At 40.6% G+C, this 16,804-nt stretch overlaps 1 protein-coding gene across 4 annotated transcripts in view; it reads left to right on the forward strand.

Moving 5' to 3' along the window:
• Positions 1-16,804, forward strand: part of PNPLA4 (patatin like domain 4, phospholipase and triacylglycerol lipase) — a 110,037-nt gene that overhangs the window by 20,628 nt on the left and 72,605 nt on the right. For 3 of the 4 annotated variants that reach the window (XR_015550386.1, XM_087426627.1, XM_087426628.1), the window contains exon 6: positions 8,042-8,194. Coding sequence is in view for 3 of the 4 variants with exons in the window: in XM_087426627.1 (XP_087282753.1) it covers positions 8,042-8,194 (153 nt within the window). In the remaining variant the exon portion in view is untranslated. Of the gene's footprint in view, positions 1-8,041; positions 8,195-9,223; positions 10,330-16,804 lie in introns of those variants that run through there. The other variant, XM_087426626.1, reaches the window with a different exon arrangement.

The raw sequence follows: 16,804 nt of genomic DNA on the forward strand, positions 1-16,804 counted from the left end.
CTGGAGAGGCAATGAGGACGTGAACATGGAGAGTCTGAGAGTGACTGTTGTGTCCAGTTTGGACTCTGTTTATTAGCCATGTGCATATGATACATTATTTGCAGTGATGTGCTTATGGGCAGTAGGCTAAAACCCTCTTTGTGACCAGGTAGAAATGACATATACATTGATTTCTTTTTTTTAAGAGCAGCATAATTTAAACATCAGCTCGTGGAAAGCAGGTTTTTTTCCTATTTTTGGTACTGTCCCTCAGAGCTAACAGATATTCAGTTCCCAGCAAGCATGATCTCTGTTGTCATTTAAAAATTTATTTGAGAAGTATTGCATTTTGCCTAATTACTGTAAAGTAAGTTAAGTAGCATTTTCCCTCTTATTATATGAGTAAAACTCAACATTTATTTTTACATATTAATTTTGAATAGAGATGCCATCAAATCAACTTTATGAACTTTAATTTTATAATGATCTGAAATGTGATGATTTTACTTCAAACTGTTGCTTTATAATATACCATAATGACATAAATGGCTAAATGGTAAAAAAAAAAAAAAATGCTAATTTCATGAGATTATATATTATCATGAAAAGGGGGTTCAGAAGTCGAGTCATCAGAATGACTGATGTGATGGATAATTAAGAGGTAGTGACTGAGAAGGTGGCATGTAGACAGTATGAAGTGATAGTAAGCAGGTGGGATTAGGGGAAAGGGAGGATGCAGTCAAGATTAGAACAGAGCTGAGTCTCTGAAGCCCTGCATGCTCTAAGACTATTAACAGAATCCCAATTTTTAACTGGACCTAGTGCTGTGTAGCTAAAAGGCCACATTTCCCAGCTTCCCTTGTAGCTAGGTGTGGCCACCCATTTAAGTGCTGGCCAATGAAATATAAGCTGAATTACTGTGGGACTTATAGCAAGGGAGGTTGTATACCTTTTTTTCCTTCCTGCTGCCCAGAACTTAGATGTGATGACTGGAGCTCTAGCAGCCGTTGTGGATCATAAGGTCACAAGTCACACCCTAAAGATGGCCAAGTAATGAGCTGGAAAGACATGGGCCCTGAATGATTTGGGGGGTGGGGGGACCCTTACCAGTCTACTCTCCATATTCTCTTTTCCAGAAAAAGAAGTAAAACTTCTGTTGTTATTGTTTTCTATCAGAATCTTCTCCTATCTGTTGTAAGGATTATTACCCATATTTTATAGATGAGGAAATTAAGATGCAGAGATGTTCATCTATTTCACTGAGGTCACCTAGCTAGTAAGGAGGCAACTTTCCCAGGATGCTCTGTAATGTTTATATCTCTGCTATGCCTCTTGCCCTACTTTGCCTTGTTCGTTCCGTTCAAATGTATCTCCCTCATTTCCATCCATCCCCACCCCCACTTCTTCGGTGTGTGACCTGCAGACTAGGAATGGTTAAAAGGGCCAGATGCCCTCAGTTGAATTTCCCGTTATATGACTGACTACTTGGACATGAGCATAGGACAGCCACAATTAAACCGCACGAAATGCAGCACCCAGAGCTGGGAGAAAGACAGAGACCGTCACCCTGAGGCCCTCGACCCTGAGCAGGAGGACAAGGTGTCTTGCTGATTACTCGTATCTGTGCATAGTAGACACATCATAATTACTTGTTGAATCGAACCTAAAGTCTCCTGAAAGCATTCACTTTTCCTTGGTGGTTGAACGAAGGCCGAGAAGAGGAGCCCCTGTGCACAGAGTGATTGACAGAGCGCTCGGGGCCCTGGCTTCATTTATACAGCCACAAAACGACCATTTGCCAGTGTCGTTCTCTGCTTATTACTGACTCTCAATCAGCCTGGTCCCCTCCCACACTTTAATAGGGTTTCTAGGCCAATTATTTTCTAGAATCTTTCCATTTTCAGGGAAATGCGAACTTTGCTGTAAATGCAGTGTTTTACTGTGGGTGTGAGCTTTTCATACGATTTAAATTACACAAAACTTGCCGTCCTGCTGAAAACACCTCTACTAGGTTTTCTTGTTTTCGTGGAGCTCAGGTTTTGATTTGTCTGTTGGCTTTGGTTGTTTTTCTGAAGTGACGGAGGTTGGGCAGCAGGAGCGGCAGAGGGAACTGGCATGACTTGCGTTTGCACTGTGGAGCCACGGGAGGCAGAGGAACGCCGTGTGGCCGTGGCCAAGACGGGGCCCGAGTCCATGCTCTGCCCCTGCGACTCTTAGTCAGTACACAGACCTCCGTGAGTCCACATCTGCTGTGACCTATCTAGTGAGCATACTGGATTGTACTCATAGTTATTTGTGAACCTAATATTTTCATTTTTAAAATATCTTTTATTATTATTTTTTTTTTTGAGGAAGATTGGCCCTGAGCTAAACATCTATTGCCAATCTTCCTCTTTTTTCCTTTTTTCTCCCCAAAGCCCCAGTAGATAGTTGTATGTCATAGTTGTACATTCTTCTACTTGCTCTATGTGGGACGCCGCCTCAGCATGGCTTGATGAGCAGTGCATCGGTCCGCGCCCCGGATCCGAACCAGCGAACCCCAGACCCCCAAAGTGGAGCACGTGAACTTAACTGCTGTGCCACTGGGCCGGCCCCAAAATATCTTTTATTATTAATCACTTAAAAGTTTCATACTTTCCTAAGACTTAAAATTAACTTAAACAATAGCAAATAACAGTATGATTCCTTTCTAAACTATTGTTTGAAGTAGTATGACATCTTTGAAAACTGATTGATTTTCCTAAAATTTTCTACAAGTTTTTGTAGCTTTCTCTGGCTTCGTCTACAAGATCATTTTTAGCACCCTACTAATAGAAAATATTCATTAACAATTAAATAAATGAATGAACAGAAATTTATAGAACTTCAGTCATATATATATTTTTTTTTTTGGTGAGGAAGATCAGCCCTGTGCTAACATCTCATGCCAATCCTCCTCTTTTTTTGCTGAGGAAGACTGGCCCTGAGCTAACATCATGCCCATCTTCCTCCACTTTACATGGGACGCTGCCACGACATAGCTTGACAAGCAGTGCGTCGGTGCGCGCCCGGGATCCAAACCAGCGAAACCCAGGCCGCTGCAGCGGAGCGCGTGCACTTAACTGCTTGCGCCACCGGGCCGGCCCCACAGTCTTGTATGTTTACTAATGAATTTTCTTTCAGTGCCTGTGGCCTCTTTCCAGTGATCCAATAAGTTAAGCATACTATCAGGCCACATTTTCACAGGTACTTGTCACCAGTTTGGAACAAGAATGAGGAATTGTAAGAGGAGTCCTTAACGAATAAGGTTTTTTTTAAGAGATAGCATTAGCATTGGCAAGTGAATAAAATATCAGAATAACAGAATAAGATATTCTCTAGAACTGATATATGCAGATCACAGGAAAAGGTGTAGTTTTTTTTTGGTCTGAGTTAGAATTCAAGTAATATTTTGACTGTGTATTATATAGAGAAAATGTATCATTGTATTCTTCTAGTTCATGGAGCCTTTTACGTGGGTTATGGGTTATTAATCCTGTCATCATGGACATATCTGTGGGAAAGAAAATTGTAGAGTACTCTTCATTACTATGTATTTATATGAAGTTATTACTGTAGTCCTTAGGCTTCTGTTTCTTCATGGATTAGACATTTTACATGGCTGTGTGGCTCACTGTCATAGCAAACAGTGGTGGCTGACCTGGCTACTGGCTAGATTTAGCTTGATGGAAATCTGGTCATCAATTTACGTTACTCTGAAATAGAAGCTCTTGTTTTTCAGCAGCTTTTAAAACATTTTTTTTGGTATCGTCTTTTTGATTTTTGAAAAAATAGGTGACTCTCTCAGGTGATATTTCCTACATAGCATTTACAGAATATCAACTGCTAAATAACCCTTTAGAGGTTTCTCAAAATTGGCTATCAAGAGTCACCATTTTTGAGCAACCTTCAGAAATCCAAAAATTAAGGAAGACAGCAATGTACCAAAAATCATTAGTTAGTAGAGGTCGGTATGGCAGGGTTTCTCAACCTCTTTTTTAAAGTTTTATTTTAACCTGTCTCCCTTTGATTAAAAAATCTCATGTGTCTCTCCTCCCCTCCTGTGTTTTCTCACCCCAAATGGGAGATTCTGGAACGGGGGGATTCCCCACTATGTCCTCGGGGGTGGGTATCTCCTTCTCTCTCTTTCCTCTATTTTGAGAATCACTGACGAAGAACATTCTGTCAGACGTGACTGTTCTCTATAGCATGAAAGCAAAGAAGATTTCTTTGCAACTACAAAATTATTTTTCAAACCACACCTACTTTCCCTGGTCCGCTCCTCCCCAACCCTGAAGAAAACAGTTCTGCTCTGCCCTGCCTCCATCACGCGTTGCTGTGTGTTACGACGTGTGAGAAGGAACAGTGAGCTGAAGTAAACAGACCAGCTCCACCCCTTTTGCCAGCAGACTCCACAGCAGGGGTTGGCAGATACTTTCTGTCAAGTATCAGATGGTAAACGCTTTCGGCAGTGTGCGACGTACGGTCTCTATCGACACACTACTCAACTTTGCTGTTGCAGTGGGAAGGCAGCCACAGGCCGTACGTTAGTGAAAGGGTATGGCTGTGTGCCAATAAAACTTTATTTATAGAAGCAGATGGTGGGCCATAGTTTGCCAACCCCTGACCTAGAGCAAGTAACCCTGCAAGCCTCAATGGCCTTTTCTGTAAAATGAGGAAACAGTATCCTAGCACGACCTTCCTGCTTGCTAGGGTCCTTATAAAGATCAAATTAAATGACATGTGAGAAGTTTTATAAACCATTAGGCCCTGTGCCATGATATTTATAATAATTGTAGATATCAACATCTCATTCATTCTTCCAACAAAGTATTTTCTAGGTACTTGTTTTTTGAGCACAATACACCTGAAGAAAATTCAGCCCTGTATGGTGTTCTATCACAAACATGCCAGTCTCTGACACATATCCAGGCGTGTACTAGATGCTGTGGAAGTACTTGCCTAAGGAATAAATAGGCCCTTTCAGGAGAGACTACCTCCTCAGGTTTTTCTTTAAGTTTCCCCTTAAATTATATAACAAGAGTTGCTTCAATTCATAAACCTTGACACATGTTCTTCATATGTGCCCATAACACATCAGTGTGTAGGGGAAAATTTGACAAGTACAGGCAGATGATAACCTGGCCCCTTTGGGTGTGAAGGTACCGCTGGCCTTTTAAAAGTGATTCTGTTAATTCAGTTTTCAGTGCTGTAACCCTTAGAGAACAATCACAGTAGACCCCCACTCCTCCATCAGGCATGAGATTTTCTTTTCTATTGAGCAGTTGTTTATTCACAACTCTTTGGATGCAAGCAGTTCACTTGAATGTGGAGCACGTTTGGAATATGCTCAGAGGTTGGAAGAAAGGGTCTTTGGACAAGTGACAGCAACTGTACAGCCAGCAGCAAGTTTGATTTTGCAACACATTTTGCCTGGGGAATTTGTTTTGCTTGTGGCCTTCTTTTTCCTTTGAGGATGATGGTGACATGTGCTGAAAATTAACAAACACAGGGCAAAACCATCCTGGGAAGAACCAGCAGAGTTATTTTCCTTGAGGAAGAGTTTGGAATCATAGAGGCTCATGGCAGTAGCTACCAGCTGATGGAATGCTGCCCACGAGGTGGGAATGACTCACAGGAATGTGGAGCAAACAACCAGAGAATTCATGGACAGTATTTAAGATACAGAATTTTAAACTCTCAGTAACATACAAGATATAAAACGTTTCCATTATACTGTGGAGGTTGAGGAATACTTGCTGCTGTTATCGTGGTTTCTAGAAATTTTGCTAGAATCAGCGTACCTGAATGCACGTGTGGTTGTTGGGAGCAATACAGCTCATGAGAGCATAAATTAGGAGTAAGATGCACTGCATTTAGAATATCTGAGCGGGTGGGGTTATAGTTACAGAGGAACTAGTAACATTGCAGATTTAATCAAGTCATTTGATAAGCTGTATGTTTTCCGTAGTCATTTATCCAGAGTAAGCTAACAAGAGTGAACAAAATTTGGAAAAAGGATTTTCACTTCCCTGAAACAGCAGTCATTAACCCCATGGTAAAAGAGAACACTTTGCAATTTAATGAGCCAGATTAATTTAATGAGCCAGATTAATTTAATGAGCCAGATCTCTTCCTTAAGTTGAATAAGTCAGATGAGATCTTACTTAAAGTTATATGACACATAGTACATATTTTTAATTTCCCTTGATGAAACCTCTATGAATTTTTACATCATTGGTGAGTTATTCTATGGAGAATATGAAAGATAATTTTGGAAGGTGTCTTTTTTTTCTCTCTAGATATTAACTTGTTGCAGAAATTGATATCCACACCCAGAGCATCAGAAAAAGAAAAAAAAAAGCCCTGAGACAATAAGGCACAGAACCACGTATTTTGGGCCTTCTTACTGTAAACCTTCCTTTTTTAAACTGTGTCTGTATAGCCATATATGCATATATGTAAGCATACAACACATACACGTCATATACACAAACACGTATCAATATGTATGTCTATGTAATACGCATAGTATCATTGTATAATAATGTGTGTTTGTTCTTTTAAAAATAATGACAATATGCAAATTATCTAGGTTGGTTTCATTTTAATCCAATCTACTTATGTTTTCTTCTCCACCAAAATGCAATTCCCTCAAAAGAAATTTTCACTTTTCATTTATTTATTTTATTTGCTTTGGAGGAGTTGGTGGCTGGCCAAGGGCTTTGTAAACAGTACAGTATGGATCATTTAGTCACCAGCTTGACAAATAAAAACAACTAGATATATATTTTTAAAAAGGGGGGGGGGTATAGTGGTTAAGTCCATGTTCTCTGCTTTGGTGGCCCGGGGTTCACAGGTTTGGATCCCAGGCATGGACCTACACACCGCATTGCTCATCAAGCCATGCTGTGGCGGCATCCCACATACAAAATAGAGGAAGATTGGCACAGATGTTAGCTCAGGGCCAATCTTCCTTGCAAAAAAAAAAAGACACCTTGGAAAAAAATGAATGAATTGTTGTAACTGAGTTAAGGACATTTTATATTAACCCATTCCTCCTCTTCTCTCCACCTTTGTGCTCAACAGCCCAGCTTTGTTTTTTCTACATTACATTTTAAATAAATGTTCAAGCGAAACTCAGTGTACAAACTTCCCCACTCGAGGTTCCTTTGTGAGGGGTACTCAAAAGTCATTGCCAGACTTTTTTTCTTCTTTTTTTTTTTGCATATCAAATGAAGGATATTTCCCATGACAGATATATCTTAGAGAATTTGAACTTCAGTTTTGTGTGTGTGTTTATTTATTGCTAAAGCTGATTATGTTAATACGTCAGTTTAAAGATGAATTGAGACTCTTTTGCCTTGAGATGGCATAATGAATATTGTCTTTGTGTTTCTTCAGTCCTTCCGCAGTGTACAGTTCTTCTAGAAGCTTCTCCATCTTGCTCTGTCCATCCCTCTCCTTTGGGCATGGGTCTGAAGCACAGACTCTCTTCTGAGTAATGTTCATTTTTTATGCAGCACCTCTCATCCTTTGTGGCTTTAAGACCTCATGAGCTCAGGAGCCACTTTGGAATCAGCGGGATTTCTGGCTGTTCTATTTATTTCTAAGTTTGCTGCTGAAAATGCCGATTTCCAGTTCTTATAAGAAAAATGGAATGTCCTATAGTGGTGGATGGTTTGTTCAGTGTCAACAGTAAACTTGGCTTTCCACTTTGATTAAATAATGAATCCCAACCTAGTTACACGTCTTCTTAGGAACACACTGTCATCAGTAAAAATTTAGGTACATCTTATGTAAAATAATCTGGTTAAAGCTTTTAAACAATTGGAGAGTTTCCTGATCCTGTCATGATATGTGTATGTTTTGCAAGCAAAACAAATCCCCAATCGAATTAGTCCTCATCAATAGTCATTTAAGAGCATATCCAAGGCATGGAGGTGTTAGGAGGAAACAGTCCTGTTGAGAAATCTGTGCTCATTTTCTTCACGTGGGAGATGTATTGTTGACATGTGCCGACAAGGGGTGTTTCTTTCCACAGAGGTGGGTGGACGGAGGCCTCACCAATAGCCTTCCCATCCTGCCGGTAGGCCGGACAGTGACCATCTCTCCCTTCAGTGGACGACTGGACATCTCCCCGCAGGACAAAGGGCAGCTAGATCTGTATGTTAACATTGCCAATCAGGACATAATGGTGAGTAATTATGTTTACTGAGGTTTGAAGAGTCCTAATCTCCTAAAATTTTGCACATGCTTCCAAAACCTTGGAAGCTCATCGATAATTTTATGTACAAATTGCATCTTCTCAGTAGTATGTGTTTTAGTACTTTACAACATTATCATGCATATGGATCTGGGGACCTATAGACTATGAGTGAGTGTACAGTCCTTTTATTATTTATTAACTGCCTATTTGTGAAATATATTCTGTTTCTTCACTTCTTTTTCAGGTCAGTAAACTGGCACGATTTCAGTACAATTTTAAATTAGATCGTTTATCTGTTTAAAAAGATGGCAGTAATTAAGTATGTAAAAATATTGGAGAAGAACTTAGGGACTTAACTGAATAATTTACATAAAGGTATTGGTTCCCTTAATCTAGTCTATTAGTTCTCAACAGGGGGTGATATTATATGCAGGAGACATTGGGCAGTGTCTGGACACCTTTTTGGTTGTCACATCTGGGAGGTGCTACTGGCATCTAGTGGGTGGAGGCCAGGGATGCTGCTCAACATCCTACAATGCACAGGACAGCCCACGCCACAAAGAAGTATCTGGCCCAAAATGTCAATAGTACCGAGGCTGAGAAACTCTCATCTAGTGTATGGGTGAAGTTAGGTTTTTTTTTTTTTAATGAGGAAGATCAGCCCTGAGCTAACATCTGTTGCCAGTCCTCGTCTTTTTGCTGAGGAAGATTGGCCCTAGGCTAACATCTTCCTCTACTCTATATGGGACGCCGCCACAGCGTGGCTTGACAAGCAGTGCATTGGTGCGCGCCCAGGATCCGAACCTGCGAACCCAGGGCTGCCAAAGCAGAGTGCGCGCACTTAACTGCTATGCCACCAGGCTGGCCCCGAAGTTAGCTTTTTAAGTTTAATTTTTCCTGCTGATTTTTTATTTTAATCGCTGATTGCATCTGTGATAAGAAAGCTTAGGTTACAGAAATAATGTACATTCCCTGTACCGTAACATCCTATAGCTTCAATTTGTCTTTCTGTCCTAGTTGTCCATGGCAAACTTGGTGAGGCTTAACCACGCCCTTTTCCCACCAAGCAAGAGGAAAATGGAATCACTGTTTCAACATGGCTTTGATGACGCCATTCAGTTTTTACTTAAAGAAAATTGGTTTGAGTAGAATGCTTAAAAGTTTATAACAGTGCAAAACACATTTCAGACAGTGCTTTATGGAGCTTTCGAATTAAATCCGTTTTTTAAAAAAACCTATCAGAACTCTGTCAATTTTATTGTTTTTGTGATATTTGCAATTATTTTTAATATTTAAATTATTACTTAGTACAGGGAAATAAGAGGCATTGTATTAGAATTTGGCAACATCTTTAAGAAGGATACACTCAGGTGATAAGGAATCCTTTTCAGAGAACAATCGTGTCCTTTGAAAAGCCTGTTTAAAACGTAGGAGGGTAGGCTCTTTGGGTGAACCATAGACCATTGAAAATGGAGGGCTTCCATGTGTGCATTCTCTCTACAGAGAATGTGGCAGCACCCTTTTGACATGAAGCTTGGGTGTTTGCATGAGATACCAGTGTTCCAGAACAGAAGGAACCACGTTCTCAGGCCGAACCGAGAACCCTCGGTCCTGAACCCTCCTGTCCAGGGCACTGATGGGAGAGGAAGGATTGGAGAAATAGTCAGCATCCTTAAAGGTCTTTGAGAACGGTGTAGGAACAGAAGTCTGCTTTTCATAGGTGCATGCAATTCCTGCTGGTAAGGAGGTAGCAGGGTGGCCAGAGGAGGGTAGACCAGAAGCCCCAGAGATTTTGAAACTGGGTATGTTTTCCTCATTCTTCAGTAGAAGTTTACCCCCTCCCCACCTTCCTCCCTCCAAACCTCGCCCCCCAACTGAGGCGATGATCAGGCTGTTTTGATGCTTCCTTGTTCTAAAACCTAGCCTGTCCTTCATATTCCCTCTCTCTCTCTGTGTCAGTTTCTCTGTCTCTCTGACTCTCTGTTCCTACAAGACTGTACTTCACCGGATGTTCAGCTATTGGTCTATATACCGGATGTATCTACTGTAGGAACTTAAATAGATAAAATACTACTAAACACGAAGAACCAAGTCAACCAAGTAGCTTAGTAAATAAGAATCAAATCCAGAATAATCATTCATTTATTATTTTTAGATCATGTTATACTGATCCTAAGTCTTCCATTTTTTAAGTAGTTTTCCTGTCGCTTTGAGGACTTGGGTGTGGGTTTATTCTAATTCATGTACACCGTCTTAAATCTGTTTTTGTGGGGCTTTGCCAAGCATGAACTCTTAATTACTAAGAAGCAGTTAGAAACACACCAGTTTAATGGCATGTCTTTGTTATATATTTCTCTTTTTACCATTTGAAACCATTCTTTAAATCAATTTTGTGGTTCTTTTTTTTTTTTTTTTTGTGAGGAGGACTAGCCCTGAGCTAACATCCGATGCCATTCTTCCCCTTTTTTCTTGAGGAAGACTGGCCCTGGGCTAACATCCGTGCCCATCTTCCTCTACTTTATAAGGGACGCCGCCACAGCATGGCTTAACAAGTGGTGTGTCGGTGCGCGCCCGGGATCCGAACCTGCAAACCCCGGGCCGACGCAGCGGAGCGCGCACACTTAACTGCTGCGCCACCGGACGGCCCCAATTTTGTGGTTCTTAAAAGCCCCAAGTATGCAATTTTTAGCACATAAACACTAACTATTGCCTCTTTTCTGACAAGTTATGCAGAGACTCACTGTAGAGTGGTGATGGTCCTGGGGGTATGTATTTTTTCCTAGTCTAGCAAGCATGCAGTTAAATCTTATTATGGTATTTTAATAAGTGACACAAAGCAGATGGATTCCCAATTCATTCTAATGTCTGTTTATTCACTAGATTTTTCTCCTTACTTTTTATCATTTTATGTGAATATTCTATTTGTATGACATTTCAATAAATTCTTTATTGATGCCTCTCTCAAGCAAAAACAAATCTTAATATATTAGACTTTTTAAAAGTGTTTTTTACCTACCACATATGTCTTTGACTATGTTGGTGGCTGGCACCATCCTTGAAACACATTGTAAGACCATTGACAGGTGGGTCTCCAGTGCAGCAACTCGCTAACATGAGAAAATAGGGCAGTGTAAAGAAGTACATAATTTAAATGCACCCGACATTCCTTCTCCAGGGGTGCCCTACCAAATTCTCGTGTGAGCAAGTCACAGAACATGCTCTGTGGTGGGTAAAGTGTGTCCTCATGCAGCTAGACTAATGGCAGACAGGCATTAACAACAGGCTTGGCCGTATTACTGGGATCAGCATTTCGAAGTGCAGTAGAACCGATATATGGAAAACCTGAAGAGACCCAGGTACTGATACATTTGCAGGGAATTACTGTGATTGGCGGCTTGATAAGTTCCCAGTTCCCTGTTGAGGCAATTTCCTGATATCTTGGAATCTGTCATTTAAAATTTCATTAGTCTTTCTTTTCTTCTTTTCAATAACACTCTTTACTTTGTAACTATGGTAACCCACGGCTTCCATTGACAATTAGAGAAAATAGATTTGCTTCTGAAGTTAAATAATGCTCTAAAGGAGCAAGCAGTATATTAAAAAAAACAAAACTCGGTTTCATTCTGCATTCACAATATCAGACATATCACGTGCACACCAGAAGCTTGCAGAGAAACAGTCGTAGGGCTCTGGGCCCTGAATTATGAGTTTAAATGTACAGAAGCACGAAATGGATAAATTGTCAGTGTCCTGCTTTTAATTTTTTCTGATGTTTAAAACAGATACATATTATTACTTCTGTTTTTACATTCATAAATGTTAATCATGCAAGTTTTTGGATCCAGTCCGTTATTTTTACAATTGGGGAACCAATAATCAGGGAAGCTCAGGGTTTTGGGGTTTTTTTGCCTAAGCAATGTCTACACTATTGCAAAATAAAATTGAAATTGAAGTAATTATCCACATAACTTTAAGCACAAGGTAAAGCAGTTTTTTCAGGTCAAGAAAAGTGGACACATTTTTAAACAATAATAATAACAGTTATTATTATTATTATTATTTGCAGATTGACAATTTAGGTGGGGTGAATTCACCATGTAATTGTTCACTCTGCACTTAATTTGCCTCTGGTGACACAACTCAAAGCTTCGCTAACTCAAAGCTTTGCCTTCTCAAGGCTAATACATATATTTATGTATTCTTCACATATGTCCCCTCAGGATAATTTTTCCTCCCCTTGACCGACTTAAAGAGGGGCAAAAATATGATTTAATCTTTTCCATGCTATAGAAAGCATTTCTGAATGCGCAGTCCTGCACAACTCATAATAGCATGTCCAACTTAATCTTGAAATAAGGTAAAGTTACTTTGTCGAAAACAGGAATACAGATACACATACTTAAACATACATATGTATGCACATATGCATATAGCTAAAGTGCAACAGGTCATGGCATGGACATTTTAGCTGTGCAGAGATGAAGTGTTTACTTAATGCTCAATTTCATCGTGTTTACAAATGTTCTTTAAACCGTATGTATTCAAATTCACTTTTGTGGGCAGACCAAGTAAACTGCGAATCGGTATACTACCAGCTTCTAGAAAGCCGCACAGTTCCAGCCAGTCCAAGAACATAAGCCCTCTCCTGGTAGGTTCAGCAGTGTTGCCATGTGACTTGACGACTATGGGCAAGCTCATGGCCCTACAGATGGGTCCCTGGTTCCTACGCTGTGATCTGTAGGCTGAGAGGCTTCATGGATTTAGAACTGTGCCCAATCCCGGGCTAGAAGGTTCAGGCCAAATGACATGCTCTCCCTCGTTTGGCCTTGAGATTGGAAGTGAGCCACACAAAGATTCAATAGGACACACGTGTAGGGTCCTGCCCTCATGGAGCTCACCTGAGCAGCTAAAGGGCCAGAAAGCTTGAGAGAGGTGCAGGTGGCTGTCTCTCTTTCAGTCCATTGCCAGCCAAGTCCAGAGCTCCACCATCACCCCCAAACCATCACTCACCGGGGCTGGGAAGAAGAGCTGCTGGCCCAGAGGCTCAGGATGACGCCTATTCAAGTCCAGAAGTTGCTTCAGGAAAGGACAAAATTTGCCAAAGGAGTGACCGATCGCTGGGCTGACTGACATGAGAAACACTTTGACATTGGGCACACTTCACAGTGCCCCCCTAACTTAGTTCCTGGCAAGGATGAAGAACTGGGAAGTGAAACTGTCCTGACCAGCCTGAAGCAGAAGTACCTGACAGAAATTGCACATCCAATGGAGTTACAAGCGTCAATCCCCCTGATAGAGGGAAGGAATCTATTTCGCTTTGCCATTTCTGATTGCTCCTTCCACTGGCCGAACAGAATCATGGCAGCGCATGATACCAAGGTGTCGTAGTCCGCTGTATAGCAGTCAGGCTGCTATAACAAAATACCACGGACTGGGTGGCTTATAAACTACAGAAACTTATTTCTCACAGTTCTAAAGGCTGGAAAGTCCAAGATCAAGGTGCTGGCAGATTCACAGTCTGCTGAGAACCAGTTTCCTGGTTCATAGACGGCCACTTTTCGTTGCCTCCTCACATGGTGGAAGGGGCAAAGGAGCTCTGTGGGGTGACTTCTTTAAGGGCATGAATCACATTCATGAGGGTTCCACCCTCATGATCCACTCATGATCCAGTCACCTCCCGAAGGCCACACCTCCTGATACCATCATATTGGGTTAGAATTTCAACTGTGAATTTTGGGGGGACAAAGACATTCAGTCTGTAGCACAAAGGGAGATAGATTTGCTGCTATACAACGAGGGGAGGGAGGAATGTGCGTGAAATACAAGTAATTCCCCTGGTTATCCCCTCTACTACAATCACTAGTGGACTAGTTAGTGGAAAACTACTGTGACCTTATAATTCCCTTGGTTGTCCTCTTTACTACCATCACTAGTGAACTAGTTAATGGAAGACTACTGTGACCTCAAGTGGCAGAAGCAAGGATACAGATCAGTCAGGACTGAAGATGTGGGTCATTCCACTGGAGAATGGGCTCTGATCTCTTGACGTGTGGCTGAAAGCAAAGGGAGTGTGCAAGGGAGAATGAAGGAGAAAAGTCAGTATCAGCTCAGGAGCAGTGACAGCCACCGGCCGGGTGTCCTGTCACCACAGGACAGGAGTAGTGCTCTGGGATGGCCAACCTGATACCTTCACACTATTTAGAAACGTGGTCCTCCAGCTGCTGCCAATTGTGGGAGCCCACCGCATCATATCCTCAGAGTGCGTGCTCTCTGTGACTTGAAGGCAGCCAGGGTCCAGCCCCATGGCTTAGCGGTTAAGTGTTCGCGCTCCGCTACTGGCGGCCCGGGTTCGGATCACGAACCCAGAGACGCACCACTTCTCTGGCCATGCTGAGGCCGCATCCCACATACAGCAACTGGAAGGATGTGCAACTACGACATACAACTATCTACTGGGGCTTTGGGGGAAAAAAAGGAGGATGATTGGCAATAGATATTAGCTCAGAGCTGGTCTTCCTCAGCAAAAAGAGGAGGATTAGGATGAATGTTAGCTCAGGGGTGATCTTCCTCACAAAAAAAAAAAAAAAAAAAGACAGCCAGAGCCAGTGTCTGTTCCTTGCTCCCGAAGGATCCCCCATTGATATAGTTAAAATACATAAATACCTGCCCACCAACTAGGGAAAAAGTAGACAAGGCCTTAAAAATTATTTTTCTACGAATTTCTCACATTTAAAAATCCTCTTGAAGGACAGCCCTGTTCCGCGTGTTTTAGAGTTCCGCTCTCTTTCTTCCTAAAGCGCGAAAAGGTTGGTAAACACAAAAGAGTTTCAATTAGGTTGTCACTTACGGAGTTGGAGTCTCACCATTTGTCTCCAAATGAGGAGCTTGGTGCATCCCTGGAATTTATGGGCAGTATGAAACAGTAGGAGAATCATCCTTTGAGTATGGTAGTTTTAACACTCCAAAACTGAAGGAAGGTCCTGAAGGTTGTATGAGTTGCTCGGTAATCATGCCTCATATTTCATGATAATATTGTTGTTAGCTTACTAGCTTGCAAATCCTTTCCTTGAACACAGAACTGAAGACATGAATGAATTTGAACTGGTTTCCTGGTCTCATCATCTGAAAAGTTTTCTCCTAACAAAGTTAGTTTATTTGATTGCAAATTATAGCCGGTTATATATTTTGATGTTTGGTACGCCATTTTCTTGCGTGACTTCCAAATTTTCTTGAATATGACCTACTTTATATGGTGGCCCAATACATAAAGGCATGTATTTTACATATATATAAATAAAAATAATTTTTCATGAAACAATACTCACACCCATTATATGTAGTGCTTTTGATATTTTTATCCCGTTTTATTAAAAATATTGTCGTGAAACATGTAAATGATTTCAGAACTGATAATGGGTCATGATTTACAGTTTGAAAACACTATTCTAACCCAGTTTTAGAACATCACAGACACTGAAGTTCTCAATTTGTGTTAAAAATGCCTTTATTTAAAAAAAACAAAACTTTTCAAATATGGCTTGGTAGAATAATCAGTAGTGTATTTCGGCCCGGCCCCGTGGCTTAGCGGTTAAGTGCGCGTGCTCCGCTGCTGGCGGCCCGGGTTCAGATCCCGGGCGTGCGCCGTCGCACTGCTTCTCTGGCCATGCTGAGGCCGCGTCCCACATACAGCAACTAGAAGGATGTGCAGCTATGACATACAACTATCTACTGGGGCTTTGGGGGAAAAATAAAGGAAAAAAAAAAATCAGTAGTGTATTTGAAATAACTTCCTTTTTACTTGTCCACTCAGCATAAGTCTTAGATATATTTTATCTAATTTTATGGGTATAGAGTATCTCACAGAAATAATTTCTACCCCAAAACCCAATTGTTTTCTATTAATATAGTATTTTACTACCTGCTGTAACAGAGCTATAAATAAAAATTTCTTTGTTTATATGTATTTTATCTATATAAATCTACTAAAATGGTGATAGTAATTCCAGATTATAAATCATTAATCAATTATATAAACTGGAACATTTTTTATTTTTCAGCTATATTATAGATTTTCAAATAGTGCAGTGAATATAGCTTTAAATATGTAAATACATCATATCTGATATAGGTCACTGTCACTTTTCAACAGTGATTATATAATCAGTTGGCTAGATTCTCTCTTGAATAATTTATTATTCTAGGCTAATAGTATGAAAAAGTACAACTGATTTCATTCTTATTTGTTGTTATTTTATATATGAACAGTGTACAATATATAATTTGTTTGCTTGTTATGTTTTGCAATGCCTGCACTCTCCTTGTCAGTAAAATATAATCAACTTGCTATTAAAAATGAATGCATATGGAGTCAGAATCAACTGTGTATGCAGTACTGTAAAACACTTCCTTAAGGCTCTTTCTATAATTCAAGTCTTATACTGACCTATCACATTTGCTTAGAGGCAGTGAATCTTTGGTTGGCATCCGTATATCATTTTAAGAGTGTCATTTAAGTAGTGGCTGTTACCAGGAAGATCAAAATGGCGCTGATGTAGTTTTAATGCACATTTCAAAATACCAGTGATTTACAAAATGTTT

The sequence above is a fragment of the Ceratotherium simum genome, chromosome X, assembly GCF_057802395.1.
Source record: "Ceratotherium simum simum isolate JZ-2026a chromosome X, ASM5780239v1, whole genome shotgun sequence".
Taxonomy (NCBI): domain Eukaryota; kingdom Metazoa; phylum Chordata; class Mammalia; order Perissodactyla; family Rhinocerotidae; genus Ceratotherium; species Ceratotherium simum.